The sequence below is a fragment of the Hippocampus guttulatus genome, chromosome 9, assembly GCF_054856545.1.
Source record: "Hippocampus guttulatus isolate MCC_2025c chromosome 9, RoL_Hgut_1.0, whole genome shotgun sequence".
Lineage (NCBI taxonomy): Eukaryota > Metazoa > Chordata > Actinopteri > Syngnathiformes > Syngnathidae > Hippocampus > Hippocampus guttulatus.
Window position 1 is genome coordinate 913,380 of NC_141269.1, and position 16,621 is coordinate 930,000.

Below are 16,621 nucleotides of genomic sequence, written 5' to 3' on the forward strand. Positions count from 1 at the left end.
TTGATTCTTCGAGAAATTGAGACATGCGACCAAAACGGCCGGCATTCCGCGTATAGCCCGACATGGCTTTTGGAGACCTTTTTTGCCACTGAAATTTCAAAAGGATGGAGCTCGGACTCTTGCGGCAACTACGCCGGGCGCGCCGTGCGCCGCGGTGGTCCGCATGCGTGCAGAGCAGGGTGAGCGTGCTTTGGCCTCGTCGGCGTCACTTTAGCAAATGAGAGCGGCCGGCGGCATCGCGTCCGAAATCCCATCAGACTTCTTTTTTTTTTTTTCATCCGCATTGACTGTCAACTTTGGCCGCAGGCGAAGGAGAAGGTTGATGATGTGCACGCTTCACGCTCGGCTCGCAGTTGGCTCGACATGTGACAGATGTGGCACATGGCGAACACCTGACGTGATTCGCATGATAGATGACACGCCGCAATACCTTTTTATTTATCTCGAGGATTATTCAGATGGAAAAAAATATATATATATCAGTCAAGGGCCATCTTTGAAACCGCAACCATGACTTGGATCCCTAACTTGATACACAATCCGTAATTGCTTGGCAGAAACCCGTCAGCTGATCTTGTCGGTATCTGGTAGCGAGTTCATGTCGAACACGAGCGGGGCTGTCATTTCTCATTCTGCGGCGGCTCTTTTCCCCCCACCGGTAAACATCTTTATAAATATGGAACACAAATCAGCGGGAACGATACGAATGCGCTTACGAGACGAACGTCCCGCGCGGCCCCGGAACCTTCTGTTTAAATCGCGATCGATCCTCTCCTGTGATTATGCCGCTTCCCGCTCACCTGTAAGTCACTTTGTCAAAGGTCTGTTCGTGCACAGGCACCTTCATCGATTCTGCCGAGGACTTTTATGTCACTTATTTATCCACTTGAGATTACCGTTGTCATGATTTCAACAACCCAACAAGGTGAAGGTGTGTGTGTGTGTGCGTGCGTGTCGGCATTGTGATCGGTGGTCACAAATCTGCTAGCCGCTAATAGCATTTGGGAAGCGCGGTAGGAAAGCAGACAAGATGTGGCAAAAGCACTTGCCCTCTGTACTTACGCACGAGTACAAATAATAATATCCCTCGTGCCATGCAGGTACACTTCATGTACACCTGATATGCGTTGTGTTGCAAAAACAAGTGCATGCCGCAGGTTTAAAACCCATGCACGGCATGTATTTGTTTTTGCAACACAACGCGTGTCAGGTGTACATGAAGTGTACCGGCATGGCACGAGGGATCGAGTCCCACCTTGACTTCTCAGAATTTTTTGTGACTTGGGACTTGGGACTATCTATCTATCTATCCATCCAGTTAGCTAGCACTGTTTAGCGAACAAACGCAAGAAATGCTAACCCAGCTAGAAGCTTGTGGGGTTTTTTTAGGCTGGCACAAGAGAGAAAAACATTTGGCACGAGTCAATCTCGGAATGCCTAACATCAGTTCTCTAAAGTAACGCCGCGGATGGGGAATATCTTGCCTCCCTAGACCTTTTGCGTCATATTAGCGAACGCTCCGCGCTTCACGTTCCTCTTCCTGGTTTCCCGCCCCCCCCCCCCCCCCGCCTGAAATGTCCCCAGCATACTCAAGTAAAGTACAGATAAAAGAAAAAAAAATCTAATTAAGTACAGTAATGAAGTATTTGTTCTTCTTCCTTTGTTGCCACTGACAGGGAGAGGATCTTAAATTGAAGTCAGAGCCGGCAGCGGTCACATGACAAGCCCTAAACCAATCGGAGATGCGGATTACGGTTTCAAGTCAGGGTTATGGTTGCGCAAGAGGGTTATGCTTTCAAATGAACGTTTCAAGACGGCGTTAAGGTTCCAAAGCAGGCTTTCGGGCGAGGTTTAAGGCCGCAGATTAAGGTTTCAAGCCAGGGTTAGCAGGGCTGCAAATCAAATGATTTTTTATGTTACAGAGTACGGCTTCGAGCGCTGTTGCGGGGAGCTGTGTTGCTGCGTGAAATCGCAATCCACCTCGGTTGGGTTCACGACAGGATTTTAGGTTTGTGCAGCTTTTTGCGGGGTCTCTGTGCGAAAGGGGGCGAGCGTCACAAACATCACTCCACTTTTCACCTGTAGAGGGCGCTCGGCTCTCCTTAAGTACCGTGTAATTGGTCGTCATTGTTACTAGCTCAAGTATCGGAGCCGTTGTACTTGATGAGATTCCTAGCGGGGCCTAATCATCTGCTGGCTCTTCCTCCGAGGCGCTTGGGGAAAATAGGATTTTGCCGTCACTTTTGCACGGAAATCCCGCCGTGCGTGTTATCTCTTTTGGAATAATGCTTGGCAGGCGTCACGAGAGCGGGCGCGTGCGCGACCGGGCAGGGTAAGAATGGCGCCCGTAAGCGCAAGACCAGAAACGACAGCCTTCCGAGGTCGACATCCTCACGGCCTACGTACGATGTTTGGAAAGAAGCGCAGGCGGCGCTCGGATGGAAAATGACAGCGGTGCGTTTCAAACAACTAAATTGCGCGGGAATGAGCAAAATGGCAACAGTTCATTCAAACGGTGTCATTTATTATGATGGTTCGTCGTTGATGTTGTGCGTTCCGTATAAAGCGCCATCTGTCATCCATTCATGAAATATTTTAAAATGCAAAACTATTCTCGTTACTGTTTCGTTCATCGGTTTTCGTAAAATGTTTAATCTTGTTATTTGCAATCACAGATAAATGACTACAAACTGGTAAAAAAAAAAAAATTTAATGAATGAATGAATAAAATGTCTATATTAGATGGTTAAGTGTCTTCACTAAATTCTTGATTTTTCACTTTAGCCGATAGCGGTTTTTATGGTTAGCATTGCAAAGAGGCGGCGCGGGCACCCGCAGCGGCTCCTCTTGTTGCCTGTTGTCTGTTGAAGAGGGAGGAAATTTCATCTGTGCTGTATGTTAGCACATCTGACAATAAAGTTGTACTTGATACTTGATACAGTTATCTAGTTAGCTAGTTCACATGTTCGTTTTGACCAAGGCTCAGTGGCGGTTTCTGTTGTCACTTATTATTTTGTCAGATATCGAATCATCGATAGCTGTTGTGTGAGTTTGCCCGTTGACGCTTTGTTCGGTCAAATTTCTTGAACCAAGGTTGTTAGTCAGCACATGCCAACCACTTAGTTCACTTGCTCTTTAGCAACTTTTTCAACCACAAATAATTTGTGATTAAGTCCGTCCGTTTTAGTAGTTTGAAACTCACACCTCCTTGCCTGTTAGTTATTAGGCGCTCCTTTTGTCCGCTAACGTCTGAACCAGTTTGCTCCTTTTTTATTTTTTGCTTAGTTAATTTGTGATATTGGCCACGTCTTGCCGAGGAGCGGCGTCGCTAATGGCACCACTCGCAGCTATGAGCAGGAGGCTAAAAAAAAAATGATATCACTGTTACTGCTACACGCTGCACTAATGAAGCGATATCAAGGTAGATGGGGGGGAAAGTAAACAGAAACAGAAAACAAACAAAAAAAAAAGAAATAGCCTGATTGAGGGGGGGGGGGGGGGTCAGGAGAGGGGTCCGCGGTCCAACATGAAAAACACCTTTGATGTCTTCCTCCGCAATGGCCGACGCGTCTCAATATTGAGCTCGCCTTTGCTTTCGAAATGGATGACAGATGGCTTCAATCCACACTAATCCGCGGTGTTAATATTGATGCGCGTGTCTGAGCGCGCGTGAGCGTGACACTGAAGGTGTTTGTCGCGGCGCCGATGAGCCGCGGGAGAATTTGCATCCCGCCGGCTAAACGCTCGGGTCTCGGGGCCCTCGTCAGGCAGCGTGGCTTCCAGATGTCGCTGACAGATGTTGACGTTTGCCTTCGAAATCTCCCGTTTACCGGCCAAGGCGATGATCGCGAGCCGCCGCCAAGAAGGTGAAGACGGCACAGTGACATCATTGCCTCGGAGATCGGGAGGACAGCCGGTACGGCCCTCGCACACATTTGGGCTGTTGTTGACGTGCGCTCTTTCACAAGTGGGGAAGCCTTTCAAAGTCGAGAGTTTAAGCTTCAAACGAGTTTTAGGGTTGCAAGGGCGCTTTCAGGGATAAGAATTCCGAATAATCAGATTGTCTGAGATTTTCCAACAAGGGTCTCCAGGTCAGTCTTAGGATTTCCAAGTAAGGTTTTCAGCCAAAGGACTCCAAGCCAAGGATAGGGTTCCAAACAAGAAATAGGGTTTCAAGACAAGGTTCATCTTTCAAAATAGACTTACTGTTTCAAATTAGGATTTCGGACGAGGCTTAGCGTTTCAAAAAACGACTTTGGTATCAAATTAGGGTTTCTAAATTTGGTTCAAGTTTCCTCAAGCATTAGATGTTGTCAAAGTAGCATTTCCAGGTCCGGTTTGATGTTATCTTCAAACAACGTTTGCGGTTTCATATTTGACGATCCAAATCAGAGTTCCAAACTTGAGTCGATATTTCCCACAAGAGTTTGGATTTCCCGTGAGGGTTTTAAACCGTGGTTAAAACCGGACCAAGGATTAGGGCCCGGAACCTCCCAAACATCCCGTCGGGCCCGGCGGCCTGGAATCGATGCGGCGCGGCGGCATCCTTTTCCCGGAACCGGTCGGCGGCCGGCTCAAGCCGAGGCAGCCCGAGTCGGGGCCGCAGATGTTCCGGGAGTGGCGGAATGTGAGGCGGAGGCGGCTTTAATTGACTTTCAAGTCGCCGATCCGCTCCTTGCGGACAGCTGACGAGCCGGCGGCTTCGCCGGAGGCCGGCCGGCTGCGCACGCCAACGCCCTGAGTGGAAATAAACACTCGGACGGAGAAAATGTGTCACCTTCGACAAGAAGGAGACCGGAGCTCACATCTGGCAAGGCGGCAAGCTGCCAGGACCTCAAAGCGTGCATTCGATGATTCTTTTTAAAAATGTTCTTGCTTCCAGGACCTCAAAGGCTGCTTTTGTTTCGAAGGAGATTTTTGTTTTTTTATGTGGAAATAACAAAACAAGACGATTCCCTGGGCTTGGGGTTTCAGAATAAGGTTGCCAGTCTGGGTCAGGGTTTCAGGGCAAGGATTCAGATTTGGCTTAGGGTTCAAATTAGGGTAGGAAGTCAAGGTCTCCATGACTGCCGTGGTTGATGTTTTAATCAGACTTTCGTTGGATTTGTTGGTTTACTGGTTAGTTGGTTGAAAAGTCAGTCAGTGAGTTGTTTGGCTTTTGACCGTCTCCTATTATTTAGTTTGAAATGGTCATTTTACAGAGACAACGTGACGATGTTAGTTGGCTTGCTTATGTTTTTGATCATTTGAGCCAGCGCCCTTGTCGGTTTTGACCAATAGCGATGGTTCATTCGTCGGGCGACAATCTGCAAATCGGAGAAGGGTCAACACTTCAGACGGTGTGCATCTCCATCAAGTGCTTGAGAACACGTCGTGGGGGAGCCAGGGAGCACAGACGGGATACGTGACCAGGTTTTACGTGTCGGAAAATCCCAAGTGGGTCATCTTTTTATAACTGAGCCCAGTAATAAGACGGAGCGAGCGGTGCGAGAGAGAGAGACAGAGAGCGGCATTGAACGTAAGGGATTACGTGGGTTATAAACTGAGGCGAGGAGAGAGGCGCCCGGGGACGCCGGCGAATGCTGTACCTGCTCGGCCAGCGCTACGTCGGCGGCGGAGGGGTCCGACTCGGCTCTGGTTTAGTCGCCACCCTCGCCGAGCGGCTCATCCAGAGACACGTCACCGCCACACTACGTGGGTCACGCTGCGGCCCAAGCACTCACATCACCTCACATCACATCTCATCGCTTGACTCCGTGTTATGTGGGCCGCTTTTGTGCAAATCAGCACACTTTCAACGATGCCCGTGAAATTCCATGGACGTGTCGATCATAATAAGATGCAGTCAAAAGGCTCGGGGGACCCGTGAGGGAAATCAAACAGGAAGTTGGCCATTTTTTTATTTCAATCAAGCGGGCAAATGCAATGAAAGTTGGGAACCTCGCTTTCACCCGTCAATGTGAAATTAGACGAAATAAAATGGAGTCAATTCAACACGACATTTTATTTAAGTATAAGTTAGCTTGATAATGTCTTTGATTGTAGTGACATCACTCATCTTTTCTTTTCTTTTGTTTGCTCTATGCCTCTCTTTTTATGGCAAACTTGCACCTTGGTGACCAATAAGAGGGCAAAAGTACAGAGAGGGCAAAAGTACAGAGGCGGTGTCAACACACACACACGCACACGCATGCACACACACGCACGCACACACACACACGCACGCACACACACTATTTAGCATGAAGATGAGCCAGAGCTGAAATTATACGCCTGATGGAGAATTATAGGCTGCATGACTTCCATACAAGCGCGTGTGCGTGCATTCGTGTGTGTGTGTGTGTGTGTGTGAGAGGGAGAGAGAGAGAGAAAGCGCGTCTGTGTGCGAGCATGTGTGTCTATGAAACGTGACTGTATTCAAAGTGTAATTGGGGAACGCATTTGCATGGCCTCTCATCAGCATCATCACGGGCATCATCATGTGAGACACGAGCCGGCGATGCAACAGCGCCGCCAAGCGTCAGGCGGCGGCCGCGCGCGCGCCGACTACGGACTGCGGCGGCCACGCGCGCGTCGCGATCGCTTGTCTCGTCTCGTCTTACCTTGGCTGTCACAAGGCGCGTTTTGCGCCTTCGTCTCGCGGCTCCGTGAGCGTGCGCGCCGCCGCTGCTTCCCTGACCCGCGCGTCGGCGTCGTCGTGGCCGGCCATCGCGCCCCTCCTCCGGCTCGTCGTCGTCCTCCTTCCTCCTCCTCCTGGTGCCAAAGTGTTTCAACTTGATCTGCAACCGTACACATGGCGCGTGATTAGCGCCGTGGTTGTTGTGTTGGTGATGCGCGTGCGCGGCATGCGGCGACTTGTTGAGTCCCGCCAGGCCGAGGACGCGCGCGCACGGCGGCGTGACTCATTAGCATATTTAACGTCGTGCGCGCGCGTCACAATCGGAGTTGAATTAAAAAGTGCGACTAGAAAAAAATATATATGTATTGGGGGGGGGGGGGGGGACGACACCTCCTCTCGCGCTGCTCCAAGCCGCGGGTTTTGTGCTGCACTTGTCCCCACGCCACGCGATCCCCGAAGCCACGGCACTCACCCCATTCCCGTGACACATCTCTCCAGGCGGCCGGGTGGAGATGACATTGCAGCCTGTTACTCCATTCGGGTGCCCTCCAAGGGGTGAGTGTCCCCCCTCCGCCCCGGTCAAATTAATCCATCAATCGCGCCTCCGTCCGAGGGGACCAAGTGGGGAGAAAAACGGGCGCGCAGCAGAAGCACCTCCGCTCAGAAACGAGAACCGCGCCGCTCGGTTTAATCCACCTGTCGTGTCCGCGCGCACCCGCAGCGAAACCTCCTGGAGCTCGGGAGCCGATTCCCTCCCGCTGCTGCTCCCGATGGAGTCAAACGTCCACTCCGAGCGCGGGGAGGGAGGCGGTGCTCGGAGTGCATGCGGGTGCAAGGACCCGCCGATATTTGGGGGCGGGGAGGGGGATCTCCAGGCAGCTCCGCGTGCCTTCCGCAGTGTGAGAGCCCGTGGACAGCCGCCTCCTCTTCTTCTGTCCTCCTCCGCGTGGATTCTTGGAGACTCGAGAGCGTGTGTGCGCGGAGGGGAGATTCCGTCACACACACACACACACACACACACACACACACACACACACACACACACACACACACACACAAACGCATGTATTGATACCTACGTATGGATGTACATGTAATCCTCCGCGCGTGCAAAAAAAAAAAAAAGAGAGAGAGAGAAGGCACGCACGCACGCACACACACACACACACACACGCACACAAACACACACCCAAGTTGGGAGTTGGCGAGCCGAGATGCGCACGGAAACGTTGCGAGTCCCCGTTCGCCCACAGCCCGCCCGCCCCCGCGCCGCCGCCGGCTGAAGGTTGAAGGCTGAAGGCACTTCCACAGCCGCGGACTAGTTAATTAAACATCGGGACACCGGGGCCCGAATGAGAGCAGGATGGGGGAGCAGGGGAGGGGAGGGAAAGAGGAAGGTGGGGGCGGTGGCGGGGGGTGACTTCATCTTCCATTTATAAAATCTTATCAAATGTCTATTTAGCAAGTGCATGATGGGAAAAGGGCATGCGCAGCAATTCCGCCGGGAGAATCCGACTTGCGCGCTTGTCAAAAAACGTCATTCGTCTCTGGGTTTTTCCCTCGGTGCAGACTTTCGCGCTGCCTTGAAAAGCCCCCCCCCCAGTTTTTTTCCACCTTTATCACCTACCCCCCCCCCCCCCCCCCGCCGTTTTTGTGCAAATGGCACCGAATGTAGGGCGGGAATGAAGGCGATGCGGAAGATGGACGCCGTCGAAGAGGAGCAAAGTCAATCGTCCTCATATTCGGGAGAATTGAATAACGACAACCGATTCGATTCGTCGGCCGAATCGTTTCAGATACGTACACAACCGAGGAAATCACTTACAACAGTGACGATATGAATTCAATCAGAACCTTTGACTTTTACAATCCTTTTAACTTCACAGCCGAGAGAAAAGTTGGCCACGTTTGCCTTTTTGTGTGCGTGTGGGGGCCCGGGGATGTTTGAACGTCATTATCTTTTATTTTGTTGTAACAAATAAGATCGGCAATAAAAAGGACGATTTTTTGGCCGATTTCGGGAGCTCATATTAAGCGATTATATTGGCCGCCGCTTACTTAAGAATCAATTCAACGATGTACACGCGTGCGTGTGGTTTGTGAAGTGTCTTTAATGCCTGCGCGCGCGCGCACGCACATGCGGTGCGAGGAGCGTGATGCGCGTGCGTGTTCATACACGCGCGCTGGAACGCACGCGACTCGTTTGTGTGACCGAGTGCGGCTTATTGGGATATGTGAGGGGTTTGTACGTGTGGCCTGCGCGCCGCTTGATGTGGTCTGTGTGTGTGTGTGTCGCCATCACACCACCGGCATCAGTGCGCACAGGCAGAACATTTCAATATGCGCTCAGCCGCTCACACGCACACTCGCAGACGCGCCCGCGCGCACAAACGAGCCCGATGATGTGTCATGTTCTCCGTCAGTGGCTTTGCTCGTTAAAGCGGGCGAGATGAGGGGAACTGGAGAGGCTTGTGAGCCGCGCAGCCTCAATTAGACGTAATTAGCCCATCAAAACGGCAGCTGGAGGGGGTGTACGCGCGCAGAAGGGGGTCCTCGGGGAGCCCCCCCCCACCTTCTCTATTCCCCCCTCTCCGGAGAATCGCCTCGTCCCCCCCGCTGCAGACAGATGGCGCGCACGGGGTCACGTCGTCGCCAGCTCGCCGGGGCTGTCGTATCGGGCGCATGAAAGCAGGCCGCGGGGCTCCTTTTTCCCACCGAGCGAGCGCACGCGGTCCTCCTCTCGCTCGTCATCCTCTCTTCGCCTCCCGAGGAGAACATTCGCCACCTGTTGAGGCCCCCCGCCCACCCCCCTCCTCATCCTCCGACAGGAACGAGCCCGCCAGGCTCCGAACAAAAGGAAACAGACGCTTGCGTAACGTCACCATGAAAGAGGAAAAAAAAGACATTCCAGGAGCTTTCCAGATTTAAAAAAAAAAAAAAAAAGCTTACCGTTTTTGTTTTAGGTTTTTTTTTCTTTTATCGTTGTTGTCAAAACGAGCCCGCAGCGCAGATGCGACGCGAGGGCCACGAGGAGCCGTTTGCGAGCCCCGGTGGAGCAATTGCCAAGCTGCTCTTCTACACTCTTTACGGAAGGGGAGCGCAATCAACCTCGCTGGCTCAAAGATGCCCTGCTCTCACGCCACGTCCTGACCGACTCTTTGGCCAATCACAAAGCAGAAGAAAGTCATCTGAGGAAAAGGCAAGAAGGGAAAAGACTCCGGGGTGGGGAAAGAATCGTTGAAAGTTCAAACAATAAACCACATTAACGCACGGGGCAAACACGCGCGCCTCTGCCAAGGCCAAACAAGGACACCGTAGTACACTTCAGGAAACCAAAACGCAGAGTTTGGTTGTCAAGGAAGGAAAGGCTGTCATCCAGCTGTGTTTTGCATTGACGAAGTCAAGCCGCTTTCCAGTCAGCAGCATTTTGCCAGATAAAATGTGAACATTCCGTCCATACGAAGCGGACAGTCACGGTCAAACTAAATCACTTGGCAGATAGCTCAACAACCACATAGCTGAGCTCTCAAGTTGAATGCCAGCACAACATCGAGAGTTGAGAGTCCCAACCACAGACACACAAATATACACACACACACACGCACGCACGCACATACTTACACACACGCGCACTTACACACACACTCGAACGCGTGCGCGCGCGTGCCTGAAATAAGCTACGCACAGCTGCTAATAGCTCCAACAAGTGACTGATTATGGAAAGTGTGAGGAAATTAAAAAAAAAAAAAAAAAAGCAAGTGAAGGCCATTATCACCGCACGGTACAGCGTGGACAGCGCGCTAACAATCGACTAGTTTTCCTTTTGTTACATAATTAGCAGAGACAAAAGGCCGGTGCCGCTAACGACGTTTGGCTAACGTCACGGCGGAAATGAAGAGTCTCAAAGGCGGCGATACGAAAGCGCCAGGCAGCAAGTGCACAAACTGATAAATATGAATGTACATAAATAGATTAGAGAGGAGAGAAAACCATTACACAAGGCCTCCCGACACACACGCACACACACACACACACACACACACACAAAATGATGTGGGCAATTTCTGGTTACCATGGTAACTACTTGATCAGTGTCACCACTTTTGTGAAGGCAGCAGAGCATCCCGGTTACCGGCTAGCGTCCCACTCGTAGATGAGCGCACTGGGGAAAGCGAAAGGGTGAAAAAATAGCCCACCCCGGACGAGGCTCCAAATCATAGCCAGACACGTTCCCATGACAACAAGACCCGACGACGGTGCAACTCCAGACCACAAAAAAAAAAAAGGCAGATTTGGATTAAGGCGTGAAAGGGAAATTTGGGTTTCAAGCCAGACTGGAATTTCAAAGTAGGGACTCAAGACAGTGTTGGGCTTTAAATTGGGGTTTCAAGCCTGGGTTAATGCTTCCAACTATCGGTCGGGTTTTCATTTCTGATTGCAAGACGGCGCTATCGCTTTCATCTAGGGTTGAAGACAGACTGGAATTTGAAAGTATGAATTCACAACAGTGTCAGCGTTACAAAATTGGCCTTTCAAGGCTGGCTTCGTGTTTCAATTTCAGGGTAAGGTTTCAATTTAAGATTAAGATTAAGATTTAATTTAAGGGTCAGGTTTCAAGACGGCATTATCATCTCCTTCTTGAGTTTTGGTTGCAAGTCAGAATTTGCCACAATTTCAGACAGCGTTGGGGTATCATATTATTTTTTCAAGGCTAGGTGAGCGTTCTGAATTGGGGCTCCAAACTTGGGGTTAGGGTTTTAAATTCAGATTTCAAGCCGGGCTTCCCATTTCAAACTAGAGTCAGTGTTTCTAGTCAGGGGTGGAATTTCAAAAGGGGGGATTCAAAATAGGGTTCGGGTTTCAAACCTATGGTCGTGTTTTCACACAGCGGTATACTTTCAACGTTTTTTTTGGGGGGTTGTCAGTCGTGAGAGTCGACGCCGGCCAGCGCCATCTGTCGGTCCATCCGGTCGGTCGGCGCAGCGGAGCGTCACAAACGTTGCAAGCGGCGGGCTGGAGCTAATTGCCGCAGTCCAGTGAACAATTTAAAACAGCTCATTTGGAGGCAGTGTTATTTTTTTTTCTCTCTCTGATGGTTCTTCTATTATCAGCGCAGCCAGAGGGGACATTAAATATGTTCAGAGAAAGAAAGCCGCCTTGCTGAAAAGGAGCGGGCCCGTGGCCTCCGCAGGCGACATTCAGCGCTCAATGTCAAGGCTTTGACTGCACTTCTTCGCTGAACGCATTAGGAGGGTTTTCGGCGGCCACCAAACGCTTTCGCGGTATTTTTAGGTGCACCCTTGAGCTGCTGGACTTGAGGGACCCGTTGGACTACATCGGGATTCGGAGTGCTCCAGTGAGGGCTTGGGTCTCGGGTTTTTTTTCTTGAAGAACACAAATCGCATTCAGGAACCAGAATTCGATTTCGGGCATCGATTTTGGTCTCTGAGACGGAAGTGACATCAGAAGCACACTACCCATTTGGCTGGCTAGAAAAAGAAAATAAAAAGAGGTCATTTGGAACGCTAACCGTGTCAGGCTGTCAGCATCAAAGTGTGCGGAACCATTTCCATCTACCGCCTTTGGAAAGTAATTCGATGGCGGCTCTCCGCAGTCGGTGGTGCACTTGAGCGCGGCTAGGGCTTGCGAGAGCTGCTAACGTTTGCTAGCGCCGGAGCCGCCACGAAACGCCGGCAACAGGCAACGTACAACATAGTGTCGTCCAAAAAAATTTTGGGGTGTCTTTTTTTGTCATCTCAGGGCGCCATTGTGTTGTTTTTCAATACTTTTTTTCAGGAACAACTTCAAAGTAAAAGCGAACTTAACAAATAGATCCGGTCAACCGGCTCACCAAACGCCTCGTTAGCCGAGCTCGCAGAAATGTCGGAGTCGTGAGGGACACGCTAAAATGCTACAAAACAAAAAACGAACAAACAAAAAAAAAAAAAAAACACAGATGGGAGGGCTCAGGGAAAGAAAATTTTGGGGTGGACCTCCCCTCCAAACATCTTTTCCAACTGATCTGTATCGTTTGCTTCGATTTTTGCATGGTGCTAATATTTTTATCATTGATCCCGAATAGTTTTCACATTTTATAATTTTTTTTTTAAATGTGTAAATGTAGTTTTCATCTCATATTATGCTTTTTTTTCCTAATATGTTTTTCGTTAATAGGTTTGCATTTTTCATCCAATTTGTTTCCTCATGTAGTTGAATTTTTCATCTAATATGTTTTGGGTGCATTATGAATGTGATCATTTGAGATTTGTTTTTGAATATATTTGTATATTTTCACAGATTATTTTTGCACGCTCTGTGATTGTGCATTCTCTTTAAAAAATGACTTTTCCTTCATACTCTTTTATTTTGTTATGACAACTTTTTGGTGCACATTTTCATCTGATCCTTGATATTGTTTTGCTAATATTTTAGTATCCTGTCAAATATTGTCAGTTATTGTCTGTTGCTTGTCATGTTTTATTGTTTATAATATTCTTAAGTATTTTCCAAGTATCTTGTTTTTGGTAAACATTTTTTAATGATTTTGTTAACATGTTTCTATTTTTTTTATTCTGTCATATTTTCCCAGCTGATATTTTTCTTCATCATTCAATATTTTTCTTGTTTTTTGTAGTTGACTTTTTTTTTCTTCGCTTGAAAAACGTTGCACTTGTTTGTGTCTATTTTTTCTTGATATTTTGTATTGGTTGTCTATTTCTTTGCATGTGTGTGTGGTGGCTTATGACATGTTTTTTACCATATGCATAATTGGGTTCATTTTTCAAGCTTGCCTTGAGTGGAGAATTTGCTGAGGTTCCAGCCCTCGGACGGGAGCGAACGCAGGCGAGGCGAGAATGACAGCGGCTCCCCGGGCGACAGATCGGCCTCACCGATCAACAACATTGGCTTGATCGCGCGGACGGAGTGGGCGGCGACGACGGCGGGACCAGCTGCTTGGAGACCGAGTGGCGCAGTAGGCGATAGGCGGATGGATCGGCCGCTGACACGAACGCCTGAAGCCGTGCTGGGGGAAAGAAAAAAAAAAAGTCATCGAGAGGAAGTGCCAAAGCGCCTGTGGAAAAAGGCCCGTGAGCCCGCTTGCGTGGGATTTTCGAGGTTCTATTTGCAGCAGGGGACACAATGTCACTTTGACAGCAAAGACATCAGGCCTCCGCTACTGTCAAACCCGCACACGCGAGGCACCATTTCAAGTCTGAGGACGTTTCCAGGAGAGCCTCACCCGCAAACTTCTCATCATAATTTGGGACGGTTGGTCGACAAAGTAATATTTGGGAAGTTTTTTTTTCATTTTTTGCTCAGTATTTTTGGTTTTCATAATCATTTTCGGGCGGCCTGGTGGTGCAGTGGTTAGTGCGTCGAGTTCACAGTGCAGAGGTCCTGGGTTGGGTTCGATCCTGTTGTTGTTCTTCCCGGGCCTGCGTGGGTTTTCTCCGGGTACTCCGGTTTTCTCCCACATTCCGAAAACATGCATGGCGGGCCGATTGAACACTCAAAATTGTCCCGAGGTGTGAGTGTGTGCGCGGACGGTTGTTTGTCTCTGTGTGCCCTGCGATTGGCTGGCCACCGGTTCAGGGTGTCCCCCGCCTACTGCCCAAAAACGGCTGGGTGAGGCTCCAGCACCCCCCGCGACCCTTGTGAGGATAAAGCGGTTCAGAAAATGGATGGATTATTTTTTCCCAATTATTTAATCTCTAATTTCTATGTATTTATTTTCAATTATTTTGAATATGGTGTTTTTTCTGCTAATATTTTGCAGTTTTCATTAATTATTTTTGTTTTTTATAATCTGGTATCAACGACTGCAAGTACTTTTCTTGTCATCGTCTCCTTCCATATTTGTGCCATCGCCATTTGGTCAAGGGAAATCGGTATCAAGCAGCCATTTGTGAACAAAGGACTTTGATTTGGATCTGATGCGCCCCGGTCTACACAATAGCAACTGCGCCAGAAACAAACGACACTTCCACCCAAAAGCACAGCAAACGTGTCTTATTGGTTCAAAACCTATCTATGTCACTCCGGGAAATGCTGCTAAAAATAACCCAAATGTTGCCAAAATGTTCTGGGGAGGGGGAAAAAAAAGAGCAAGAGAGGGAAGAAAAAAGCCAATGATGTGCACAACCTCTGTGAGCTTCTATCATCAAAAAAGCAGGCGCTGTGTGAGTGTGTGCGTGTGGGTGGGTGTGGGAGGATGGGGGGGTGGGGGTCAAGGTCGTCTGGCATGTGCAGACAATCTGTAGATGATGTTGATGAAGGTGATGAGCAACATCGGCTGCTGTTTATTCTATTGGGGCTCCCCCTGGCGGCTCGCTGGAGAACTACACGAGATGAAAATTGGGGCGGGGGAGGGGGGGGGGGGGGTAAAACAAATAAACAAATGTGCCCCACCTTCATTTGTGATGCTCCATTTAGCCCTCTCTGCCATCTCCCGGCACGCTTTCCATCGTTCGCCGGCCCAGCCTGAGAAGACAGGCGAAAAGAAATGAAGAGAACATGAAGTTTTTGGGGTTTCTTTTGTGAGATGGGGCCATTGAAGAGATGAAAAGGCCCGTTTGGAACGACACATTTGGCCCGACGTGGCGGTTGACACTCTGCATACTCGTGGTTCAGCTTTTGCCTCTTTGCCGAGCAAGCCTCGGTTATTTCCAGAAAGACAGGCTTATTTGCTGATTTTCTTTTTCTCATCCTCTCTGAGAGAACTATTCCGTTCCTAAGCTATGCTCTGTTATTCAGTGCAAAACTTGTCTGGGTGATATTATTTTAGACCCCATCATCAGTTAGTGGCTGATAAATTTACCCAATTGCTGATTTTGGTGGGGGACCTATCTTCGGTTAGTTGCTAAAAACTTGCATAGTCGCTCATTTTTGCAGGAGAACCTCTCCTCCATTATTTGCTGAAAAATGGCCCATCGGTTTCAGGTACCTTCTTCCCATCAGGGCTCATTTAGGCCAAATCCCAAGTGGAAATCAGCCAAAATGACTCCTTCAAAAGCAAGATGGCAGACCTCCTGTTTCCTTTCAGCCATGGTGTTCTTATATGAGGCATCCGTCACATTTTATGTCAAAAACTGGAGATGGCTGTTTATTCTTAGGCCAAACAAAAAAGATAGTGTGTTTCCGGTAAAATGAAATTTCAGCATAATGTCAATAGATTGGACAAAGTTTTTTTTTCCATCAAAAATTTAAACAAAATAACCATAAAACATCAAACAAGCAGACATTGAACCCCGTGCTCGCTGCCAAAGGCGGCGAGAGAGTTGGGTACCAGGCGGCTGGGTGTTAGGTTCCGAGCGAGATCGGCCTTAACTCAGTGGAAAGCAGACGATTGCCAAGTTGTGTAACGGTAATACAAGTGTTGCGAACAAGTAGTGCGAACGTTTATTGCGGAGATATCACAGAGGAGGCAGCTAAAGTTGGATCGTTTTTTTGCTAAAATAATCTTGTATGCCTGAATTCTTTAAAAGTTTTGCAGCGTTTGTTTATAAGAAATAAACCTATTATCAATGTATATTGTTGTTGTTTGTGTTATTATCATATGCAATTGAATAAGTAGACCATTTCAGAATTCGAAATTTGGGACTCTCTAAATGCATAATGGGACTCATACTTTTCTGATCAGCGAGTCCCTGGGACTAGCTTCAGAAAATTAACTGGTGATACCAGCGAAAAAGTGAGTATAAAAACGCTCGAACTTCAACACACACACAGAAACTGTAAAATTATCACTGCGACCTGAGAAAGAAAGAAAGAAAGAAAGAAAGAAAGAAAGAAAGAGATTTGTGAGTTCAGATGGTCCTGAAGGCAACACCAAGTCGACGTATGCGACTAAAAAGACTCCAATCAGGCCGTTTTTGTCGCGGCGTTTTCGGTTGTGTTCGAAAAGAATCGTACGAAAACCTCCCTGGATGTAATGTGTGACGGCAACCGGGGCATTCCGTCGCGCGCGCGTGTGTGTGGTGTAAGGAACTCAAGCCCCCCGGG

At 49.0% G+C, this 16,621-nt stretch overlaps 1 protein-coding gene and 1 long non-coding RNA gene across 3 annotated transcripts in view; both read right to left on the reverse strand.

The window, feature by feature from the left end:
- Window positions 1-8,216, reverse strand: part of grin2ab (glutamate receptor, ionotropic, N-methyl D-aspartate 2A, b) — a 73,456-nt gene extending 65,240 nt beyond the window's left edge. For both annotated transcript variants that reach the window (XM_086119450.1, XM_086119449.1), the window contains exons 1-2: window positions 7,092-8,216; window positions 6,603-6,779 (exon numbers count right to left, since the gene is read on the reverse strand). In XM_086119450.1, coding sequence (XP_085975576.1) covers window positions 6,603-6,779; window positions 7,092-7,109 — 195 coding nt within the window. In that variant the 5' untranslated portion in view covers window positions 7,110-8,216. The remainder of the gene's footprint in view (window positions 1-6,602; window positions 6,780-7,091) is intronic.
- A 53-nt stretch (window positions 8,217-8,269) lies between these two features.
- LOC147199696 (uncharacterized) overlaps window positions 8,270-16,621 on the reverse strand; it is an 8,550-nt gene continuing 198 nt past the window's right edge. The window contains exons 2-3 of the long non-coding RNA XR_015101924.1: window positions 15,029-15,100; window positions 8,270-13,643 (exon numbers count right to left, since the gene is read on the reverse strand). This is a non-coding gene — a long non-coding RNA (uncharacterized LOC147199696). The remainder of the gene's footprint in view (window positions 13,644-15,028; window positions 15,101-16,621) is intronic.